Source organism: Porites lutea, chromosome 10 (assembly GCF_958299795.1).
Source record: "Porites lutea chromosome 10, jaPorLute2.1, whole genome shotgun sequence".
In the NCBI taxonomy this organism is placed as follows: Eukaryota; Metazoa; Cnidaria; class Anthozoa; order Scleractinia; family Poritidae; genus Porites; species Porites lutea.
This window is the reverse complement of record NC_133210.1, coordinates 16,993,275-17,014,846: the sequence shown is the minus strand read 5'-3', so window position 1 is coordinate 17,014,846 and position 21,572 is coordinate 16,993,275. Positions and strand designations below refer to the sequence as shown.

General features: G+C 36.7%; 1 protein-coding gene across 1 annotated transcript in view; it reads right to left on the bottom strand.

Moving 5' to 3' along the window:
• Positions 1-20,455, bottom strand: part of LOC140950619 (chordin-like protein 1) — a 30,446-nt gene extending 9,991 nt beyond the window's left edge. Inside the window, exons 1-8 of the mRNA XM_073399858.1 lie at positions 20,340-20,455; positions 12,365-12,441; positions 9,190-9,311; positions 5,048-5,108; positions 4,373-4,506; positions 3,954-4,047; positions 3,469-3,498; positions 3,293-3,387 (exon numbers count right to left, since the gene is read on the bottom strand). Of these exons, the coding sequence (XP_073255959.1) occupies positions 3,293-3,387; positions 3,469-3,498; positions 3,954-4,047; positions 4,373-4,506; positions 5,048-5,108; positions 9,190-9,311; positions 12,365-12,441; positions 20,340-20,383 (657 nt within the window). The 5' untranslated portion in view covers positions 20,384-20,455. The remainder of the gene's footprint in view (positions 1-3,292; positions 3,388-3,468; positions 3,499-3,953; positions 4,048-4,372; positions 4,507-5,047; positions 5,109-9,189; positions 9,312-12,364; positions 12,442-20,339) is intronic.
• Positions 20,456-21,572: the final 1,117 nt, after the last annotated feature.

The window sequence follows — 21,572 nt, the reverse complement described above, 5'->3', positions numbered from 1 at the left end:
TTGGAAGAACAGTTCCAAGTGTTGAGAAATACTGCTGCAAGTAAAATAGGTGGTGACACCATTTCGTTGCCATGACAACTCCGATGTCATTGCAACCCTGATCATAACAAATTTTCATCGTTATCCAGTACAACTGTGGTGGCAATTTTAATTTCCAAATCTTTGTTTATAGCGACGTTGTTTATGCTCAAACTTGGGAGGTATTGACCTTGGAAAACTGTATTGAGCCACCTCAACAAGACGTCGCCGACAAAGGAACTAGGAATCAAAAACTGCGAAATTGCTCGGTGGCAAAAACGGTAATGAGCTCATACAATCTTTTCAATCTTGGTTTGGGGCTTTTTCAAAGAGAATTTCTCCGAAACGGTATATCGGGTTCAAAATTTCAGTGTTAACTGAAAGTGTTCTGCTCTTTCAATATTCAGAGATTCTTTTTGACGAGTTTCATCAGCTTATGATAAGTTAATGAGGAAAATGTAAACTTCTTTGAGGAAATTTTTTGCAAAGCGTTATAACTTTGACAGTTTTATACGTAGAAGACTGTCAGACCACAACAATAAAACATTTGCCATAAAATATCTTCCCATGTTACATCTAAGGTAATGACGTCGTCAGTCACGTGACTATTTCCGAATTAGGTTTTTTTGTTGCTGTGACAAGATTTTATTAACGAGTTAAAAACAAATAGCATGTTTGACGTTTTTTGTTGTGTGGAGCATTTAAAAATAACCAGTTGACGTCCGGCATTTAAAATTTAACGGGCTCATGAACTTGAGTAAAACGGTCGGGAGATTAGGCCGAGGGCTGTAGAGAGTCAACCTTTTATCAGAAGGAAGAGAAAATTTGCGGGAAAGTAATGTTTTACCTGATAATTTTTTTTCATGACCAAAGAGGGACATGACGTCTTCAATCACGTGATCAAAGCGTTTTGAATGTTTTCTTCCGTTTTTAAAGTACCTTTTTTTGGCATAAATTGGCAAGTTTTTGCTGTTTTTCTCAATAATTCTTGTATAGTATTGTCTCTGAGTAATCATTATTCCGTTTTCAAAGCAGAACCAAACGAAAACTGATCCAGAAGTTTAAAAGTTGCGTAAATTGCCCGATATTGCCGTTAAAATCGAACAGGAGACCCACTCTTGAGACTTTTGTAAAATCCTTTTTCAACTTAACTGTTTGTTTGCCGAAATATATGTTCAACGTTTGTTAATAAAGGAGAACTTTAAAAACTAAAAGGATGTATTCGGCGGCCACATTGTTTTTCTTCATTCCGGGGAAAGAGGTCATTTAGCAGCTCTTTTAACCCTAATGAAAGCCAAATGGTTTGCTACCCTAACCTAGAACAATGGAAATAATAATGAACAATGTTGTGTTAATGTTTTCCCCTACCGATGAAAAGACACCTTACGAGCAGGGAGAGAATCGTACGGTCATACGGTTCAGTCAGTAGCCGCGCTATCGATAGTTCATAAATTTCTTAAACGTTTCCTGGCATGGACTAAGCCTGAAAGAATATTAATGGATATATTGTGAGCTTTACTTCTAGCTTCAATTAGTTAAAGATTCAATTCTACACGGAAATGTTTATCACCATAGAGAAGGAATATATACCTCTTTTAAACTTAAATTGTCAGCGTTTACCGAAGTGGTCCAGTCGATAGAGGCGTTAACTTTTACAGAGTTCGTACTCTTTTGCGCTCTTCAAATTCCATGGCCTCCCATGACATTTTCAAGTCTTTCAAGACCTCTGGTTTAGTGGTCACTTTCAAAAAGTTTTAAAATTTTCCTTGTTTTGGGATATTTTTTGACCTTAAACAGAAACAAACTCTGGTGTTCACCAAAATGCGTGGCGTTTTCGCTGTTTGATTACTTCTGTCTATCTTACATTGTCCTTGCTTTGTCATCTGCAGTAACTAAACCACACAACAAAACTTTAATTTTCCATGACTTTCAAGGACCGATAATTAAATTCAATGACTTTCCAGGCCTGGAAAAAGGAAATTCTTAAATTCCATGACCTTCCAGGTTTCCATGACCTGTACGAACCCTGTTTTTGTTCTAACCGATTCTGAGGATCCGAGTTCGAATCCCCTTGAAGGAAATTTTTCGTAACCTTATATTTTTTCTTTTTTTTTTTCTTTAAATCTTTTGCTTACTTTCTTTTTTACCTGTGTGGTGCATATAGCTAGTAGCATAATGTGGTATCTTCCGGTACTTTTTGTAATACTGGACACTGTTATCAGGGAGGCAAGAAAGTGGTAGGGGTCAAGGCATGCCTATTTTAATTCGAGACGTAACTGCTTTGGATTGGACGTCTGAATCAACTAAATTCGATAGTTTCAAATTAAACTGATACGACTATGCATGTCGAATCTGCTAAGTCGAAAATTCGACTTAGGTTCAACATTTGACTTAGAAGTCGCATTTCACATGTGCCGAATATAATGCATTAATTGTAGAAACCCTTATCAATATTGGATAAAAAAAATTTTCTGGTGACTGGGAACATTTACAATAAACGGAATTAAATTCGGCACCATCATATCCGACGTCTGAATCAACTGCCGTATTTAATTAATATATTCTTTCATCGACTAAACACTCATAAGAAATTCCACGTTTAAAAGGGGCCTAACATGACGTAAGTTTCAGCTTAATGGTTTGCAGGCTGTTATTAAGTTGTTGTTTTCTTTTCAGTAAGAGCAATTAGTATCTCTCTTGGTAAATCCATTTAATTAATCGGTTTGCGCCACGACTTAAGAATCAGCTGTAGTAGTTGATTTTACTATCTATTTCACATGATTTGTATGTCACTGGACATGATTTGCATATGTTGTGGTTAATTTTTTATCTCATGTAATTTTTATTTTTCCTTTGTTTCAAATTCGTTAGCATACATTACCATACCAAAAAACAAAAGAAAAACAAAAATTACCTGAGATAAAAAATTAAGTACAACATATATTAAAAAGAGCGATCAATTTTCATCCATCCTTTTCAATAACAGCAAATGGAATCACTTCTCACTATAGCGGACAACCTCGAACCGTGACTTCGTCGCATAAATATGCGGCACCGAAGAAAGATGAAAAAGCTAACCCTTTTTGATCAAATTACTTTAAGGTTTAAACTCGAAGCTTTAGATACTGTAAAATAATTATAATTTTCTTCGACCGGTATCACTTGTAATAATAATAATAATAATAATAATAATAATAATAATAATAATAATAATAATAATAATAATAATAATAATAATAATAATAATAATTAAAGTGTTTACAAAATATTGTACCTTGCAAACGCAGCTTACACATAAGTCGTTTTTTGGAGATAATAAGGGAAACCACTTTTCCAAATTTCCATAGTATCTACCCATAGTTTTGCAGCCTACGGAAAAGAGAAAATAAAATGTCATTAAAACTAGCAATACTTATTGTCGTGAATGAAATTGGTGCGTCTTATACCTACCTGCTGGATCTCGTGTTGTTTGTAAATCCCCTAGAATTAAATTAAAGCAGATATTAATAATTCAAGAATTCAGCATCTCGTTAAGTGTGTGTTAAGCTACGTGTAAAGGGACGCAACAATTCCCAGCATTGCTAGCCCAACAATCATGAGAGTTGTTGCGTCCGTCTGCAAGTGGCTAAATGTTTGACCGGTCTCAAAATCTGCGCAACATCTCCCAACAACACGCAACAACATGCACCGGGGTATGCAAAAGAAAGCAACATGTAACATCCAACTATGTTGGGAGTTGGTGGCCAGCAAAATGTCTGATGTTGCGCCAGTTTGCACGGGGCTTTATATGTGTAAGTGCTACTTCTTTTGACTGTGTACTAGGTGCATCCTAACTTTGTTTACGACACGTTACAATTTTTTGTATCACCGTCAAAAACTTATTAAAAAATAATTGAATACTTCCGAACTTTTTTTGGAAATTTTACAGTTCTTACCTTCGCAAACAGGACAGCACGATTGTGTTCGATTTCGTTGTTTTTTGCATGACAGAACAGGGCACGATCTGACTGAGCATGTGACAAACCCATCCTACAACACAAATAAGACTGGTTTTAAGTGAAATCCTTGTTGCGAATTCCTTGGTCTTTTGTTTTCAGTTGGAAGAAAAAAATCATCGTATCCTGTTAGTTTTTTTTTTAGTAGATTCTACTTTATTAGCTTGCGTGGCAAGAGCTTATGGAAAGGGGAAGAAGAAACATGTGCGCAATCGGAATCCCAACAAACTTAGGCAAAGAAAATTTATTTCGGTTCAACTTCCATGCCACCAAATGAATTTATTTAATTTTCATACAGTTGGGGATATTTGTAGCAAAACCAAGTGGTCATTGATGAACGTTATTTTAAAATATCTTACCGTGCAGCTACATTCCGTACACTGGTTTTTACGTAAAGGCACGGATCCCATAGCAGCCACTGCCCATACTGTGCCATGTTTTCGGGTTACATTTTCACTTTTACAATTCTTTTCTCCTTCTTCAGGATGTTGCCCTAGAACAAGATCGGTAATTAGGGTGGCTCATAAAAGTTTGAGCATTTTCTGAAGACTTCAACAATAATGGATTGATAAATACTAAATAGATTTTTTAATTAAGCCTGTTCTAATGTACAAAATTTAAGCAATAATTATTATTACGAACACGTTTATTAGGGTATGTTTCCTTTTATGTTACGAGTTACCAAAGCAACGTTAAAACACGATAAACCACCATTAAATTCACTTTTTAACTCTTACAACCCATAAAAGAAAGATAGACCATTATATTCTTTGTTATCCCTCCAACGTTTGCATTAGCATTGTTTGGAATTTCTCTTCTAAAAATTTTCTACCGAAAGCATTCAGAGCCATCTTAATTATTCGCATATTTGAGGTGACTCTGAACTCTTTAGATGCAAATGTTAGACTTAAAATCGTAAACCCTACAGCTATCAACTGTTAGTTCCACAATCTTAAATATCAGCAGGCAATAAGCTAATCACTCAAACGTTTTTATCGGGTCCTACTTCTAAATTAGAACCGACGTTTGCAAACCTTCTTTTGTCAACTTCACGCAGCGTGTGCAATCTATTATCGCGAGTGAGCCATCTTTTGCCTAGAGAGATAAAAAAACGTAGTTATAAGAAAGCCGTAACAAGAAATTTAATTCTACGACCACAAGTCTAAAATCTATTGATTTGTTCGGACGAAGGGGTAGCGTTCAGTCATTTTAGATTTACTTCGATTAATAGTTTGACGTCGATAAAGCCAAATTTTTACTGATGGAGAAAAACGGCACCTCTATGCCAGCCTTTCCCAAGGAATTAATAGCCGGGTAGTAGAGTCCGGAAAGGAGAACTGGTACATTCTGTGGTTCCGCAAGGATCTGTTTTAGGCCCGTGATTGTTTTTATTGACTTGCACATTAATGATATTTGTAACTGCTCAAATAAACTCAATTTTATCTTTTGGCTGATCATACAAATATCTTATATGCCGATAAAAATCTTCAGTCATTAGAACAAGTCCTTAAAGGTCAAATGAACCAAAAAATTGAAACATTTTCTTTTGTCACTTTACCTTCACCAAAAACTAAAAAGAAACATCCTAAGTGAGATTTGGGTAAAGATTTTTCTTCCCAAGCCTTTATAGAAAGATAAAAGATCAAAATCCGAGCATTTCCGAAGACTTCACGAAAACGTTTCTGAAATGGCCGCTTGATAGACTGGAGACTACGTGACGTCAATGTTGGTCTTTAAGGGCGGAAAAACGTTCTGCGCAAGCTTCTGCGTATCCCTCATCGCCTGCGTTTGTTTGTCTCGTTCAGTGAGAGTTCTGACTGAGACTGAATGAAATACATGAGGTGCGAACGTTTGCTCCTTCTAAAGGCTGTTTTTTTGTTGTTTTTGTTATGGCTGTTGTTTTTTCGTCACTTGAGAATTACTTTGGATTCAGAACAACCAATGTTAGAGTAAAAACAGATCATCCGTCAGTCTGAGGAGGAATAAAACGTTTTGAAAATTTCCAAAGAGGTTTGTATTTTTCTGATAATTGTGCATTCGATTTGTGAATTGATTTTGTGTCCGGTGCTTCGCCTTCTTTCGCCGGACTGAATTAAAACCCGCTTGTATTCTGTTATTAGTAGTTACGGTTAGTTTTTTTACATGCCCAGGTTTATTTACCTTTGCAGAACCAGCTTTATCCTTGTCTTATGTCAAAGAACCGTAATCCTAACGCTTGCGAGTGAACAAACTTGAGCGCTTAAAACTTCCTCGGAACTTTAGAAGGCCAGCAAGCTTACGAGAAGAAAAGACTACTTCGATCATTTTTCTGTTGCTTAAGTAATAATAGTCAGAGTTTTTTTTCCTTTAGTTTTTTTCAGTTTTAATTACATAGTTTTGTTATCCTTCTGTACGCAAATTTTCCTTTCATTCGCTGTGAAGTAGCGGAGAACGACAATTGCCGGTAGGGACTCCAAAACAATCGACTCTTTGCCCGTAAACAGTTGCTGGAGCTGGATTTGACTAAAGCGAGCAAAACAAATTCTTATGTGCAGTTTTCTGTATTTTCTAATGATTCAGTTCGCTGAGTTTAATTTGCTTGAATGAAGACCCTCGCATGGACCAGTTATTAAAAGTAGCTAATCTAGCTAAGTAGTCGGAATCATGGCTTGGCTGCGAAGCTTGCAACTGATCTTTTTGCTTGAAGGTCTTTAGGTAGGTTGTTTCCGTACAGAAAATCACTTCTTCTTTGTCAGCAGGTATAAGAGCCTTAAGCCTTATGTTTTTTTAATGAAAATTTGTTGTTTTGCAACCTTATTGAAGCTTTTTTTTAGTTCACTTTAGCTGAATTTTATGCATGATGGAATTGTTCTTTGCTTGTCGCATCTCCTTGCCAGCTTAAAGTGGCGTCAATGGTCCTTAAGGTAACCTCAATCGGTAATTAAATCTTATACATAATTGGAAAGAAGTTTTTGCAATAATGTAACTTTAACTTTGTTTGAAGGAAATCTTACTTACGCGTAGGTTTTTGACAGGTGTTATGCATGTTCAACCTGACAACATAAAGCAAAATTAATCTGCGCGAAACGATCAAGTTTAAAAGACTATGGTTCCTTTGAAACCGATCTTGGGGAAGATTTACTAGAAAATGATTAACTCTTTTTCTGCCCACATATCAACGCCAAAACTGCTACATTGAGGATTTTGTTTATATTTTAGTGATCTGTGAAGCTAGAAGTGTCCGATCGAGCGTGGGTTTTAAAATATCAGCTCGAGTGCGACAAAGTACAGTGACCTCAAACACATTGTGGGCAAACTTGAATTTCTTTGGGCAGATTATTATACAAAGATATTTTGTTTTTGTGTCTACGGTGGAGCTCCGGACCTTATATATCCAGGAACTTTCTTATATGGACACATTTTGTGAATGCATCTTGAAAAAAATCATACTTACGCACGCACATTTCCAGTACAATTCAAGGAAATTAGTCGATGTCTTTAAGTCCGTTTCACTATGATGTATTCTTCGAGAAAATTAAATAATAAGAAGGTTATAACCACAGCTTGCAACTTTTGAAGACAAATTGCCTGTTCTTTCCAGGTTTATGGCCTCACAAACCACTTCTGCGCCAAGTCGACTCGAAAAAAGCTGTTATGAATTTCCCGCTTTTTTTCACCTGACCAACATTGACGTCACAAGCTGTTTTTACCGACAATTTTTCCGACCGCTCTACGAAGATAAGGGCCAAAAACTAGCAATTTTTAATTGCAAATATCTCGGAGATACTTGCTTCAATTGAGCTGAAACTTCATAGTATGTTTATTTGGTTCATATTAAACACATTTCACTAGAATTGAACTAAAATAAAAAATGTCGAATTTTTGGTTCATTTGACCTTTAATACTGGACTGCATAAACTGTACGTCTGGCTAACTTCAAACAACGAACACTAAACCCAAAAATATCAAATTTTGTTATTTCCGTCCCCTTCAAAAGAAACTAACATTTCAGCCTAAAATAAGCATATTTGACAGCGAAAGAAATAAGAAAGTCCGACTGGATTGTAAAGACTCTGTAAAATGTCTCGGATTGTTGATTGGTTGTAACCTTTCTCGCAAAAACCATATTGACTGCATATTACTTTAAAAACCAGCAAAAATATACTTGCAAAACTAGGGCACTTGGTACCTTTTGGTACACTCCTAGATATTTATCAGCCATTAATTGTTCCCTATTTTAACTTACGGACTACCTGTTTGGGGCCAGGCCTGTAAATCCTATCTACACAAACTGTTAGACAAACGTGAACTACGCTTTATGTACTTTGCGAAGAAAAACGAGCATACTGTTCCTCTGTTTATTAACGCTAACCCGTTAACGCTAAATTTTTTATATTGTAAACGTTTATCTGAATTGATGCACGACGTTAGAAATGCCTCAGCACCGCCTAAATTATGTAATTTATTTACGAATACGTCCAGTATTCATTCATACAACACTCGGTCCGCTGCCTCAAACAAATTTTTACGTAAAACGATCAAGGCTTGAAATACCAAAAAAAAAGCTTTTTCAAGAATAGGCACAAAACTCTGGAATGAGATACCATGTTCTTTGAGGGAACTACGGCAACCTTCAATCAAAAAAAAAATTCAAAGTGTGCTTCTGAGTATTTGATTTAATTAAGGTTTACAACGCTTACTCGTATCGTAAATTGTATTTGTTGCGAAAAAGGTAAGGACAAAACTGTGTTTGTTACCGAAAATTTCTGGAGTCGAAGTGACTCCCTCCGTAACCTCAGTGGAGTCATCTATCTAAACAATTTTGGCGTAAAATACGCCAAAGTTGGCGTATTCAGTGCGAACCCTGGGCTATGTGAAATCGGTGTTTTTTTAATATTTTTAGTCTGAAGAGCGTTTTCAAATAACGTAGGTTCCGGTGACCATTGGATGCATGTGGACAGTAGCCAATCATCGAAAAAAATATATATGCAAATCAGAAATAAGGATAAAGTTGCACGATGTGGCTTAATTTTCAGAAAATAAATGAAAAGCTTCATTGACACTCCGAGACAATAAGAAGATGAATCACAGGTCTCAAAGAAATAAGCCCATTCAATCAGGGTTTTTGCTAATGCACATGAAAATGGGCCAGTGAGAAAAAAAATGGGATGGACGAAAGAATGAATGAAGTACTTACCAATTTGCAAGTACACCTGATGCAGCGAAAGTATCCTTGTGGCCTCAGAAATGGATTCCAATTTTCTCCCACATCTTTTTTGACATCTTTAAAAGAGCATTGCTTCGGCGTATCGGTGACGACTACGAAAAAAGTGAACAAATGTATCTGTTTTGTTTCTGTTTACTACTGTTTTGTAGTAAAAGCCGGGGTCAGTTTTATATTCAATGCCCCTCTGCAATATTTACAATCGGCAGTCATTTGGTTTTGCCGAGGAAATCTCGTGCAAGTTAATTATCTTTATTAGAAATAAAATACTAAATCAGATAATTAAAGAAGTGGGAGCACTTTTTTCATTCTATAAGGTATGTTTCATGAGAATATTATTTTATTGCGAAATTTAAAGAATATTTTAAGAATGAATAAGCGGAAGGCTGACATTTTGAAAAGGTTATATTTTTTTGTGATGAAAATCTGTAAATACAAAAGTACCATACATGTGTACCGTACAATCATACGTTTTTAACTTTAACCGTTTGAAATTTTTCCTTTCTCTAAAAAGCAAAACTAGCAAACAAATTAAAAGAATACGCGCTAGCCATGACCAAATGTTCAATGCTAATGACAGTTCGATGAACTGTATATTACGTGCATACTAACCTTTGTACAGTACAAAAGAACTGAACAAAACTGCAAAGAGTATCATGATAAATTCTTTACATTTTTAAAGATAATACAAGATTATTTTCAGCCTAAAAACGGCAGGAAAATAACAATATTCAGCCTGGGCCGGAAAAAAACAATATTCTTATATTTAGAAAAAGAGTGTAGTGAAATGCAGATTCAATAGAATGCATGAAGTCACAAGATCAACAAAGAGAGATGCTTTCAAATAAACTCTCAACAGTGACAAAATATTCCTCTCGTACCATGATTACGTCAGCTACATACCAACTATTCATCTCTACGATTAAATAATCTGCGTATCAACACTCCACTACGGTGAAAATATGTTTTAAAGTTACTTGTCTGACTCAGGGTTTAGTGACCTTTAGTGTGTTAATCCAGGATTAGGAGTCGACCGTTCTTTCCCTTTACTTGCCGGCAACCAATTTTGTTTCGGTTCCTGTCACACCCTCGTCGGCACCGGGTGCTTACCATGATGACGCGGCGAAGGGTGAAGAGGTCAGTAGCCTGCGTGGCAGGCGTTAAAAGGGGAAGGGGAACGGGGAAGCTCTCAATTCCCTTCCCCTTCCCTTTCGAACGCCTGCTACGTAGGCTTACAGGTCAGTAGAAAGCAACCCCTTATAAGCAGTGCGTGTCCGTTGTGCAGCAGATATATTCAGATGTGTTCACCAAAGAATATGAGGATAATATTTCAGTTAATGCCAGATTATCTCACCTACTTCCAAAGAACATTTACTTGTGGAGAATGGAATTCTTTTTGGCATTGCGACATCCGTTACAAACACTGTCACATAATTAATCAAATCTAATAGTTGAATAATCTCGTAATTACCGCTTAGCAACGTGACTAAGTTCCTTTATCATGCAAGCCTGAAAAATTAATCCTTGTCATCAATGGTCAGTTAGCTTGATAAACGTTATCTAATATTACTGAAGGAAAATGAATGACACCAAGTCAAAATTTACGGGATTTCCTTAGTGTGATAATAGGTTATTCATTTATTAACGTAAAGGACCATCTTGTGTTCCGGATCAAGGTGGACAACTTACCGCGAAGAACAAAAGAAAAAAAAATCGTTTCTTGTCTTTTGAAGAACTAAAAATTGTGTCAGTAAAAAAATCTTTCAGTTGTAAAAATCACCAGCCGTCCTCTCAAAAATAGAGTGCCTTAAATTATTTTGAACCAGTTTAGGTAGCAAGTAATTAAGAATCGAAAGTGAATAATAAAATAGGTTACAGCCCACATGGTATTTTCTGTTAAATTTGGTCGTAAGGGTACGTATTTTTTATTTTTTATTTTTTAAATTTATTCTTAAAATTCAAATGGATTAAATACTTTTTTTAGCATTTTTTCGAGGTAGCGTGCAAGCCAATTCATTTATTTCTAAAATTCAGTCCTTAATTTAAAATGCAGTGAAAATGTGAGAATCCTATTTTTACTGCCAAAGAAAACTCTTGAAGTACTGATCGTATTACCCCGGATTCTAAGCGGTCAATGTTTGCGGCACCTATCAGGCAAGTTTATTTACGTTGTTACTGAAAAGAAACTAATGCGAAAGTATATGGGCATGAACTCCTGTGAGGCGAAGTAGAGTAATTTATACAAACGTGAGAGTAAGAATAAGGGTTAAGTCAGTTCCGGATAGGTGCTCAGTTTACTGTCCAGTCTAATACAGGGTCATAAAAGGTAATAAGGGTCTCTGCAGATTCTCACTGGCACACACCCATCCACACAATACAAAGATTTCCCCAACTTCTTGATGCGTGATGACTAAAAGGTGTTAACCTTTTCAATTCTACAGGTATCTAATTATAATCTAAAATTGTGCAGGCCTTTGAATAAGGTCAAAACTATTAAGGAGCGCGTTTTCTATGGCCTTTGACGCTGTTTTTTTTTTATGCTGCTGGTGTAAATGTACATTATGTGATTCAAACATAGTAGCTACTTTGACGTGGCTTCAGGTATTCTTCCTTATCAGTGATGTTTTTTTTTATCATATTTGCCGTCATACACCGCATGTGGAAAAAATCTACAAATGTGGATTACGTCTAACAGTCCAACTGTTTTTGTTGTACAAATTTCTGCTAGCTTTTGAATCTGTAAATGAAATCTTGTGCATTATGTGACCATTAGGCAGTTGTTCGAAAGGTAGATAATGCTTTCTTCGGGATAAATCTCTATTCAGTGAATATCGCAATTGCTTTCCCTAATATTTATCCGTTGGATAGGGCTATCCAACCTTTGAACAACCGGAACCAGTGGTTTCGTATGCAGTACAAGGCCGTCCCTGATGATAAAATCTTGGAGTGTGACCGTTCAAATTAAGAGTACTTCATCAGCGGTACTTCATAAGTGCTTTGAACGATTTTATAATTTGCATTTTTATTATGATGATAACAAACACTCAGAATGTGACTGACTAAATGAATTACATCATGAGAAGTACCTCAGAAGTACTATTACTGATTTGATAATTTGCATGTTCATTATGGTTATATCCACACTCACCTCGAGGCGTTGTCTTCAAGACGTTGCATGCACAGAACGTTGCGAAACTGAACAGAGCAACCCCGTAAAGAACTGAGCTGAAAGAAATGGACAAATTCATTATCCGGGAGTAGAAGAACTGAATATGAAATATAAGGTGTAGTATCCAACAACGCACAAGTGCACCGTTTGAAATTTTTATCTCAAGACTTTAAAACCTGCAACTGTGGCATTATATTACTGTCAAATTATTTCTAAATCTTAGAAATTCTATATAATGATATTTCCCAGTTGATCACGTTTGTTGACATGACATATCTGTCTTCTGTTAGGCGTAATTCTTAAAATTGTAAAGGAAATTCTAACTTTTAATCCGTTAAAAAAATCATGATAATGGTCTATTTTTTTCCAGTTTTCGCAACTTTTACAATCAATATGCGACGATTTGCAGCTTTTATGGTAAACACATCCAGAATGATGACGTGGAAACTTACAAGGGCATGCAAAATGCAACTATTAAGCTCACCGACCCTCAGCCTTCAATATACACTCATAGCAAAGATAAGTAGAGTATTAGCAAGATTATTGGGACGAATCGCCCGTCAAGTCACTTGACGGGCGATTCGTCTCTTTAATCTTTCCTCGCACCAATGTTGCTATACTCCTTTTTTTCTAAGCACTTCTGTATTAACCTTTAAAAAAGGTGGATATCTTCAATCTTTACCACATTTGCGATTCAGTAGTTAAAAATCGTGCACTTCGCCATAGTGACGCGCAAAAACTTGTACAAGTGTACAGAAAACGCGTGCAAATGTTCCCCTAACCTGCATCACTAAAGACGCCTAGAGGAAAGATTAGTAGGATATTCCTTATTGATAAGATAATACGGGCGATTTTTTAATCGACTCGTTCTTATGGTTAAGAGGCTAGAGAATCGCCCGTTAAGTAACCTTTGCTCCGTCCAACCTGTTTATGTCTTATTATCATGAGCCTAATTCTTACGATTGCAGAGAATATTTGTCTCTTTGAATCTTTTTCAATTGTGGCTGTGTTCGTCTTTTTGATGTCGATTCATCGACGTCATACTTTACCCTTGCCATCGTCAACATAAAGAAAAAGCAAATTATTTTTGTCTATATTAATCTTTTTTCTAGCGATTGTGTCTTTGTTTTGCGCTAGCAGACTTTAAAGTACCATGCGAATCGAAAAGAACCTCTCGAATATTAAACCCAAAACTTCAGTTAAAGACGTCCAGAGGCATTAGAGAAGTAAGTAGGGAAGGTATCTGACAAAATATCAAATACACGCGAATTTGATTTGGCTTAAATGTCTTTTAAAAGGGCTAGAGAATGACCCGTCAAGAATTTTTTTTCTTGCACCAACTGAACGTAATTAATTGACCGTCTAGTTCTCTTGCACCAACTGAACGTATTAATTGACCGTAAAGCTAAGCGACTTATAATTGTAAGGCTATATTTCCTGTATCAGCCCATCTTATTAGTCCAGTTACAAACAATAAAGACTTGTTTGTTATCGTACCACCCTATTTTATCAAAATCCTCGCAATTTTGGTATCGCTTAAAACACGATTTAAATTCAGTCCTCAGCACAAAAAATTAACGACGTCCCTGGGAGTTCCCCGTCCATCCACCTTAACATGTTGGATCCAGCCGATGAAGAAATACAAATAGACAAATAGTGGGGACAGAACACAAATTACTTTAAAATTTTCGTAAACACAGTCCCCGGCCACCGAATTATAAACAGGCGTATAGTTTTGCACAGTTTGTGCCACCTTTTTTAAATAAACGAAACGTCTAGATCGTATTGAATATGTTTATGTAATGGTAGAAGCATCTAAAAATAATGTTAATAAGATAACTTTAATAACCTGTGAAGAGACTGTCTGATCTTAAAATACAATTTCGTCCATTTTTAAAACTGAATTCTGTCTTTCTGTTAACCATGATTCTTTTAAGAGTCTTTAGATGCGTTTGGTTGGGGGACTTTATTCATTAATTTTTTCCAAAAAAAAAATTGGATTCCAAAGTTCATCCTTGACGCTGCCTATAGAATTCTCCATTCTTCTATATTAGTGGTATTTTGTTATGTTTTACTGCACTTCATATTTTTCACACTTTCTCTATAAGTATGTTTCTTCATGGTGCATTATTAGACTTAGGCGTTTTCCTAAGCTTCAGAACGATCTCGCCGAAAGCTTTATTTGCAATATTTTCAAGGAAGGTTTGTTGTTAATCTAAATATAAAATAATAGAATTTTGCGGATTTTGTTAACATGGTTAACAAAATTATATTAAAGACAACCACAAACTGTTTATTTTTACAGAGCCGAAAAAGATGCCACAAGTCATAATTAGAATAAAGTAAACGACATCATTCAGTCAGTTACGGCCCGTGCACACTGCGACCAATCTCACTTTTTAAAATTTTTCTATTTAGCTGCAGATCAATTCCAGCAGATTCCACTACAGGTATAACTATGGGTAAAATCTCCTTCCCCTCATTAAGACCTTATCTACAAAAGTTATATGCCAACTAAAACGAAACAAACATAGTTAGCTTGAAAACCCGCCACATCGTGCTCCTGCTGGTAGCCCGTCAGAGGGCATTTTCCTTTGTCTTACTCTCTATTATCAAGAGTTTTCGCGCGAGCAAGTTAAAAATTCCAGACTGCATATTTCTAAGCGGTGATAACTAAAGAAAATCAATCATTTCGTCATTATTTTAATTTTTTAGTCGACTCCAGAGTCGACCAGAGATATTAAAAAAACCCTTCTGTATAATGTTTAAAGCGGTCCGCGCACACTTCGGCAGATCGTTATGCAGCAGTTAAAACTTTTGCATGCTATATACAGTTTAAATAGTATGACGAGGCGCGTGAGCGTAGCCCGTTGACTATAGTAAAAACTTGCAATAAAAATATAAATTTAACATTTAAAAATATATATAAATTTAGCACTATTAATAATACTCTCAAACATATCACTTATTCGGCTGTAAAAATTCATCGACGATTACTTCATAGCTTTAAAAGTCTAAAAGCTGTTGAAGGAAGACAGCCAATAAATTCGAATGCATGCGATATTCAATGTTCATGTTGCAACTTTATACGTCCGAGCGATGTTTAGTGTTCCTGAAAGTACAGCCTTCTGCATGTCATGAAGAACTCCATTACTCTTTCCTCCGACCAACTGGTTCAGTTTGACTTCTAAGTCTCGGCACCATCCCCCTAGTACGTACATTATGATATTATATTGCTTCACTTCATATCCTTAGTACTTCTTCAATTCCCAACGGTGCGGTCCGTATTTCCGCGTGGTTTTCTCCTCCTCCTTTTTCTCCCGGTTTGTAACCCATGGGTACCTCATCTCAGGCGCGATGACTCGCTCTGACTCGTTGTTGATAATGCGAGGATCTACTCTGCACCAAGCACCAAGGTGGCACTGAGTCTACAAGGCCTAACTCTTGCAGAACCTCGAAGAAAAGTGTCTTGAAGTCAGGGCTGCGTTATGTCGGGTAACATACTTGATCTGTGCAAGGGCAGTACAACCAGCCAGGACATGGACGACACTTTCAGGAGCCTTATTACATAGCCTTCACATCACCTCACCCGTCGTATCCGTATGCGTTTCTGGCAGGCATACAGCCTCGTAGGTAATAACTGTTCGTAGAACTCAAACATCCCCGCCACTGTATGTGTTGGGCATTGTTTCCAACCGCTTAGCCATCAGAAACAGCCCTAGAAGTTAAGGCTCTCGTCTTCACTTCTCGCGGAGATTAGTTCCTCCTGCCAGTTCTGTTCATGCACCGCTTCCAATGTCTTCTGTTGCAAACACATTCTTACCTTCAGTTTCTCTGCAGTTATCACCTCTCCACTATCATGCTTTATGCAGGTTGGATTTGGGTACTCTAGCTGCAACTGGAGGTCCTTCTCATCTGCATACCTTGCTGCCTCTTTAACTAACGAGCTATATATGAACTAACTTCACTGCCGCCTTTATCTTCGTCACTTTGTACTCCTCCTCGATCGATCGATTGGTCGGTTGTGATCAGACAGGGGACTTGACTAGATGATAGACATTCTGCGAGGAAACTCCTTAGCTGCGCACTCCAGCGACATCCTCTCCTCTTGCCTCACCGTCTTAAGACACCCAAGAACTTGTACTGATTGCCCTCTTCGAGGTATTATTATTATTATTATTATTATTATCATGATTATTATAATTATAATAATTATGTTGTAAAAAAAAAACTGAAAGAGGATATATTACTAAACCTTACTACATTTACAAACTTTAATTTTTAGTTTTATCAATTATTCCTTCCATTTTAATTCAAAAGAAGGAAAAATAAAGCAAATGATTTAAAAATGCATTTCGCAATCTATCCTTCTTCCATTTTAACAACTTTCTATTTTTCTCTGTTCATTGGAAGGTTTGCCCAAATTTCCGCATTCTACTTTTTTTTCAGTTAAATAATTAGAAACAGACAAACAAACCAAAATGTGATCCGGTGCATTCCCTTTCCCGCCAAGTCAGTGTGCTTGAACTGTCATCGTTTCAGGGGATTTTGCTAAATGTGTCTCTCAACGTTCTTGTATTTCTTAACCTGTGCCACGGATTTCTTTCTAGGATCAGTAATTCTTCAAAGGCTACTGGGACTCAATAAAAAATTTGAGTTTAAAAGTTAGATTCTTTCAGGCGAAACTTCTCAGTTTCACAGACAAAAATGCCCAGTCATCACGCTTTCTATTAACATTTTTAAACAGGCCAACTTAAGATACAGCTAGATAAGGCTTGTTTGTTTGTTTGCTTGTTTTTTAATTCAGCGTTCAAGCCAATCAGTGAAGAAATTTTAACGCTATTTATTCGTGTTTACATACTTTTGGTTTGGAGTTACGCTTCAAAACATACCGTTACAGCAGTGACAGAGAATATTTTTATGTGGTCTGTTTTAGCTACACCCTACCCTACACGAAATCTGGAGTGCAAAGAAGTCCGTGATCAGCTTTTAGAAAACCTCAATTTTTCCATACATTTTCTGTAATTTTGATACTGTCGAATGACAGAAAATGTACAGGAAAACCAAGGTTTTCTGAAATCTGATCACCGACTTCTTTGCACTCCAGATTTAGTGTATTGTTTCTTTGAACTCGTAAGTTACTCTTTTCAACAAGAAAGCATCAAATATATGAATTCAGGAAGAAATAGCTGGCTTTGAATTCTAATACAAATCTTCTAATTTCCCGCCATCTTGCCCTGATTACCCATGATGCAACTATGAGCGTGAACTCCTCTATTGGTGGTGGACATTGCTTGTCCACCTCCTCATTCCTTGAGTAAGATGATGTGGGATACCAGCAAGTGCCGCTACAGTTGCAGCACTAATTCTGAAGCTGTGGCTGGATGGGGTCCATCAATGCCAGCTGCTACAAAAGTATTATCCTTAAGACATTGAAAAAGGAAAACACGAGAAAAAGGCTGACCATTGGAGAGTGTAAAAAGTGCAGGAGAACTTTCACGCAGAGCTGAGAGGGCACAAAATGGAGGTTACTTTCTCAAAACGCAAATTTTCCGAAGAAGTTTTTGTACTTAATTGAAAATAAACATTTTTGCGTTATAGGCACTTAAGAACCTCGTGGTTTTCCAGATTCTTGACTAAGCCTCTTTTATTTTCAAAAATATTTTAGTTGACATAAGACGGATGGAAATGCGATCAAAATTGCTCTCAAACTTGTCATACATGTCTGTTTCCTCGACGTACTATCGACCATCGAGACCCGATATAAACAAACGCTAATAATAAAAAAGCATTAACAAATCATGCTAGTCTCTTAACAATCGACAGTTGGTTTGAACTAGAATAGTTATCTACCGGCTACGAAGGGTACGTAGGGTGTAGCTAAAACAGACAACATAAAAATATTCTCTGTCACTATGTTTTGAAGCGTAACTCAAAACCAAACGTATGTAAACATGAATAAATAGCGACGAAATTTCTTCACTGATTGGCTTGAACGCTGAATTAAAAAAACAAGCAAACAAACATACAAGTCGTATCTAGCTGTGTCGTAAGTTGGTCTCTTTAAAAATGTTAATAGAAAGCGTGATGACCGGGCAGTTTTGTCTGTGAAACTGAGAAGTAGGTTTCGCCTGAAAGAATCTAACTCTTAAACTCAATTTTTTTATTGAGTCCCAGTAGCCTTTGAAATGATGGGAATGGAATTCCGTTTTATGTGTGTGTGTATTCCTGTGTGGTCTGCATGGCCGAACAATAAACTTTAAAGATAAAAGAAGCTTTCGTCAAGCCAAGCCTCTGGAACACGGCCACTTTTTAAAATCTTAATATGAGAAACTTCCCACGTAAGGGATTTTGCTCAAAAATCATTGCTAATTAAAAGTCTGACCATTGTTAATAGAATCTTCTTTCTTGCGGTCAAAAGCAAATCCCAAAGAGTTTACAAAACTGATACAAAATACTCCAGATTTGGCCAATAATTGGGCCATTCAGAAATTTCCCCAAAAAACTGACTACGCGATAGTCAGTTAATTGCACTTTACCTTAGTCTTGTTGTAATGCGTGTCCTGTCGAAAATGCCAGCATACTAATCCTTTCTAGGTACAGATCTTTCTAAACAAGGGATTAAAATGTGGTCTGAAATGCACTCCAATGAAAAAAATCTTCATTGTTTCCTGCATTATTATCACCTTTTTAATTGTTTTGTGGCATCCGCCGCCATCTGCTCCTTTAACACTTGCAGACACTACAACAAATTATCTATCGGTCGAGCAGAATGGCGCTTGGCTTAGAAAGTCCTCTTACAAAGTGTCCGAGTGTTGTTGTTATTATTATTGTTATTATTATTATTATTATTATTATTATTATTATTATTATTATTATCACTTATTTGAAAACGAATGCTAGCAGAAATAAAAATAATCTAATCATTTTGGACATTTAATATGTCAGACAGGGAGTGGTTGGCAAGAAGAACTGAAAAGATTATTTCAAAGAATTAGTTTGCTCACGTTTCTGGAACTTGGCCACGTTATGAAATTTTCACTGGATACGTCGTCGCTGATATCAGTTAGACTAAATAAAACAAATTAAACAATCATTCTCCACCGAAGTTATCAGGGGAATATCGACTAAATCGCTTATGTCTAGATACATACATAACTACTGTAACAGGTCTTCAACCACAGGGAATTCAGGGCTTTCGACACTAAGTCACTTTTGATTCAAGTATCCTAATATATGGTTTGTCACCATAATAAGATTAAGGAAGTATCGACTATGTTTCTTTTTCGTGTAACAGTTCCACCAATACTAGAAAAAATAAAAATAAAAGTAAAACTCGCCTCACTATCACAGAGAAACAAAAGCCAAATGAAATGTGCAGAGAGACAGTCATCTATCGACGAGTTTATTTTAAGTTCAAGGCCATGGGAACGTCAACAATTCACAAATATGACAATTTGCTTACAAGAGGGGGAAGAGATGAGGGTCATGTTTCTGGTAACAAAGCGTCAATAAAGACTCGTAGTCATCGTTGCTCGACCAAAGTAACCCTAATATTACTTTGCACTGTGTTTTCTTTAATTAATTAAAAAAAAACCTGCATATTTCACTCATATGGATTCAATGATAAGAACAAACAAAGCCACGTACGTTCATCTAGAATATTTCGTGAATTTAAAATTACGCCTTGTTCATTTAAAACTGGTCCTGAAGAGTGCTATGAGAGCTTCATACTATCCATTCATTTTTAAAGCGCAGCACCCAATTAAACTCACAGTAGCAGAACTCTTGAAAAATGTTGCCGTAGTGCTCTTCATGGAATGTAAAAACATCACTCTTAAATATTTCAATTAAGTCTTTCTTTCAGCTGTAATTTTACGAACCATTAAAATTAATTAGTAAGCTACCAATTAAATGTAAGAAACACATATATCACAACTTCTTTTAAACTCACCTAAGCCTCATAGACCTTGAAAACACGTTAAGAGCAGTTTCCATCTTTGCTAGAATAGCATTCAGCTGCAGAACTGTAGCAGAGGTTCAGAGACACTTCATGGTAAGTGATCTGCAGAAATGTACAAGTGTTAATTGCTGGCGGGGGGGGGGGGGGGGGGGTAATCCTGGGAATTCTTGGTGAGGGTGTGCCGCCCGGTTCTCCATATCCTGACCCTGTTTCAGACCAGAAAGTGTCATTTTCCAAACCAGACCTCCAAAATCCATACCCGTTTAAAGACCTGGCCTTTAGGCAGTGATTTGTGTTATCATTACTTAGATTAGAGTACAAACAAAAAAATTCTTCAAATGCATTTCGAATTCGTATATTTCTATTTCGTTCTTATTCATTTGGAATTGAAACAATATCTACGTTCATACGCTCCCGTAGTTCTCTCGAAAACTATACCCGATTTCAGACCAAAATGGGCAAAGTGTACCCGTTTTCAGACCAAAAAGGCCCAAAAACCCGACCCGTTGGGGCGACATAAACCTCTATGGCCTATATAAGGGAGTACCCCCTGTATGGCAGTCTTTCTACGATTGTTTTAGAGCAAAAGAAGTGGTAATGAACCTTTGGTAAATAATTGAAATGTTTTGGGCCCCCCATCTGCGAACCATAAAGGGAGGATATTGGAAACTGAGAGCAACTATTGCACTCCTTGTGGGTACTGTTTTCCTTGGGATTAGGTACACCACACATCAACCTTCTAACCATGATATCTCCAGCTATGCGTCATATATGTATACACTGCTTTGATGTGCTGTTCTTTGCAATTCGCAGTGGAGGCCCTATGGAGGCCCTATGCTGGCTTTTTAAAGGAAACCAGCATTTCCGTAATTGAATGATATGTTGCGACGATCGTAAATTGGTGGTGACCTCACGGACAGTAAAAGACTTGAGAAATAAAGAACAATTCGACCAAAATAGCTGTAAACAAGAGAAGCAGGATATGTTCCTTGAAATTTAATTTATCACACTCGAGAATTAATCTCACAAGATGAGCGAGGTTGCCACCTCACTCTGCATTGATCAGTCCCACTCTAGTTTGACGCTGTCTTCTTAATAGTTTTCCCTTTAAGCAACACCACATTGATTGACTACAAAAAAGTTAAGAAAGATGAATTGTAGTCAAGATTATTCCTGCTTCAACAGAAAAGCCGTCTGATTTGGGAAACCTCTTAGAAAAATCTC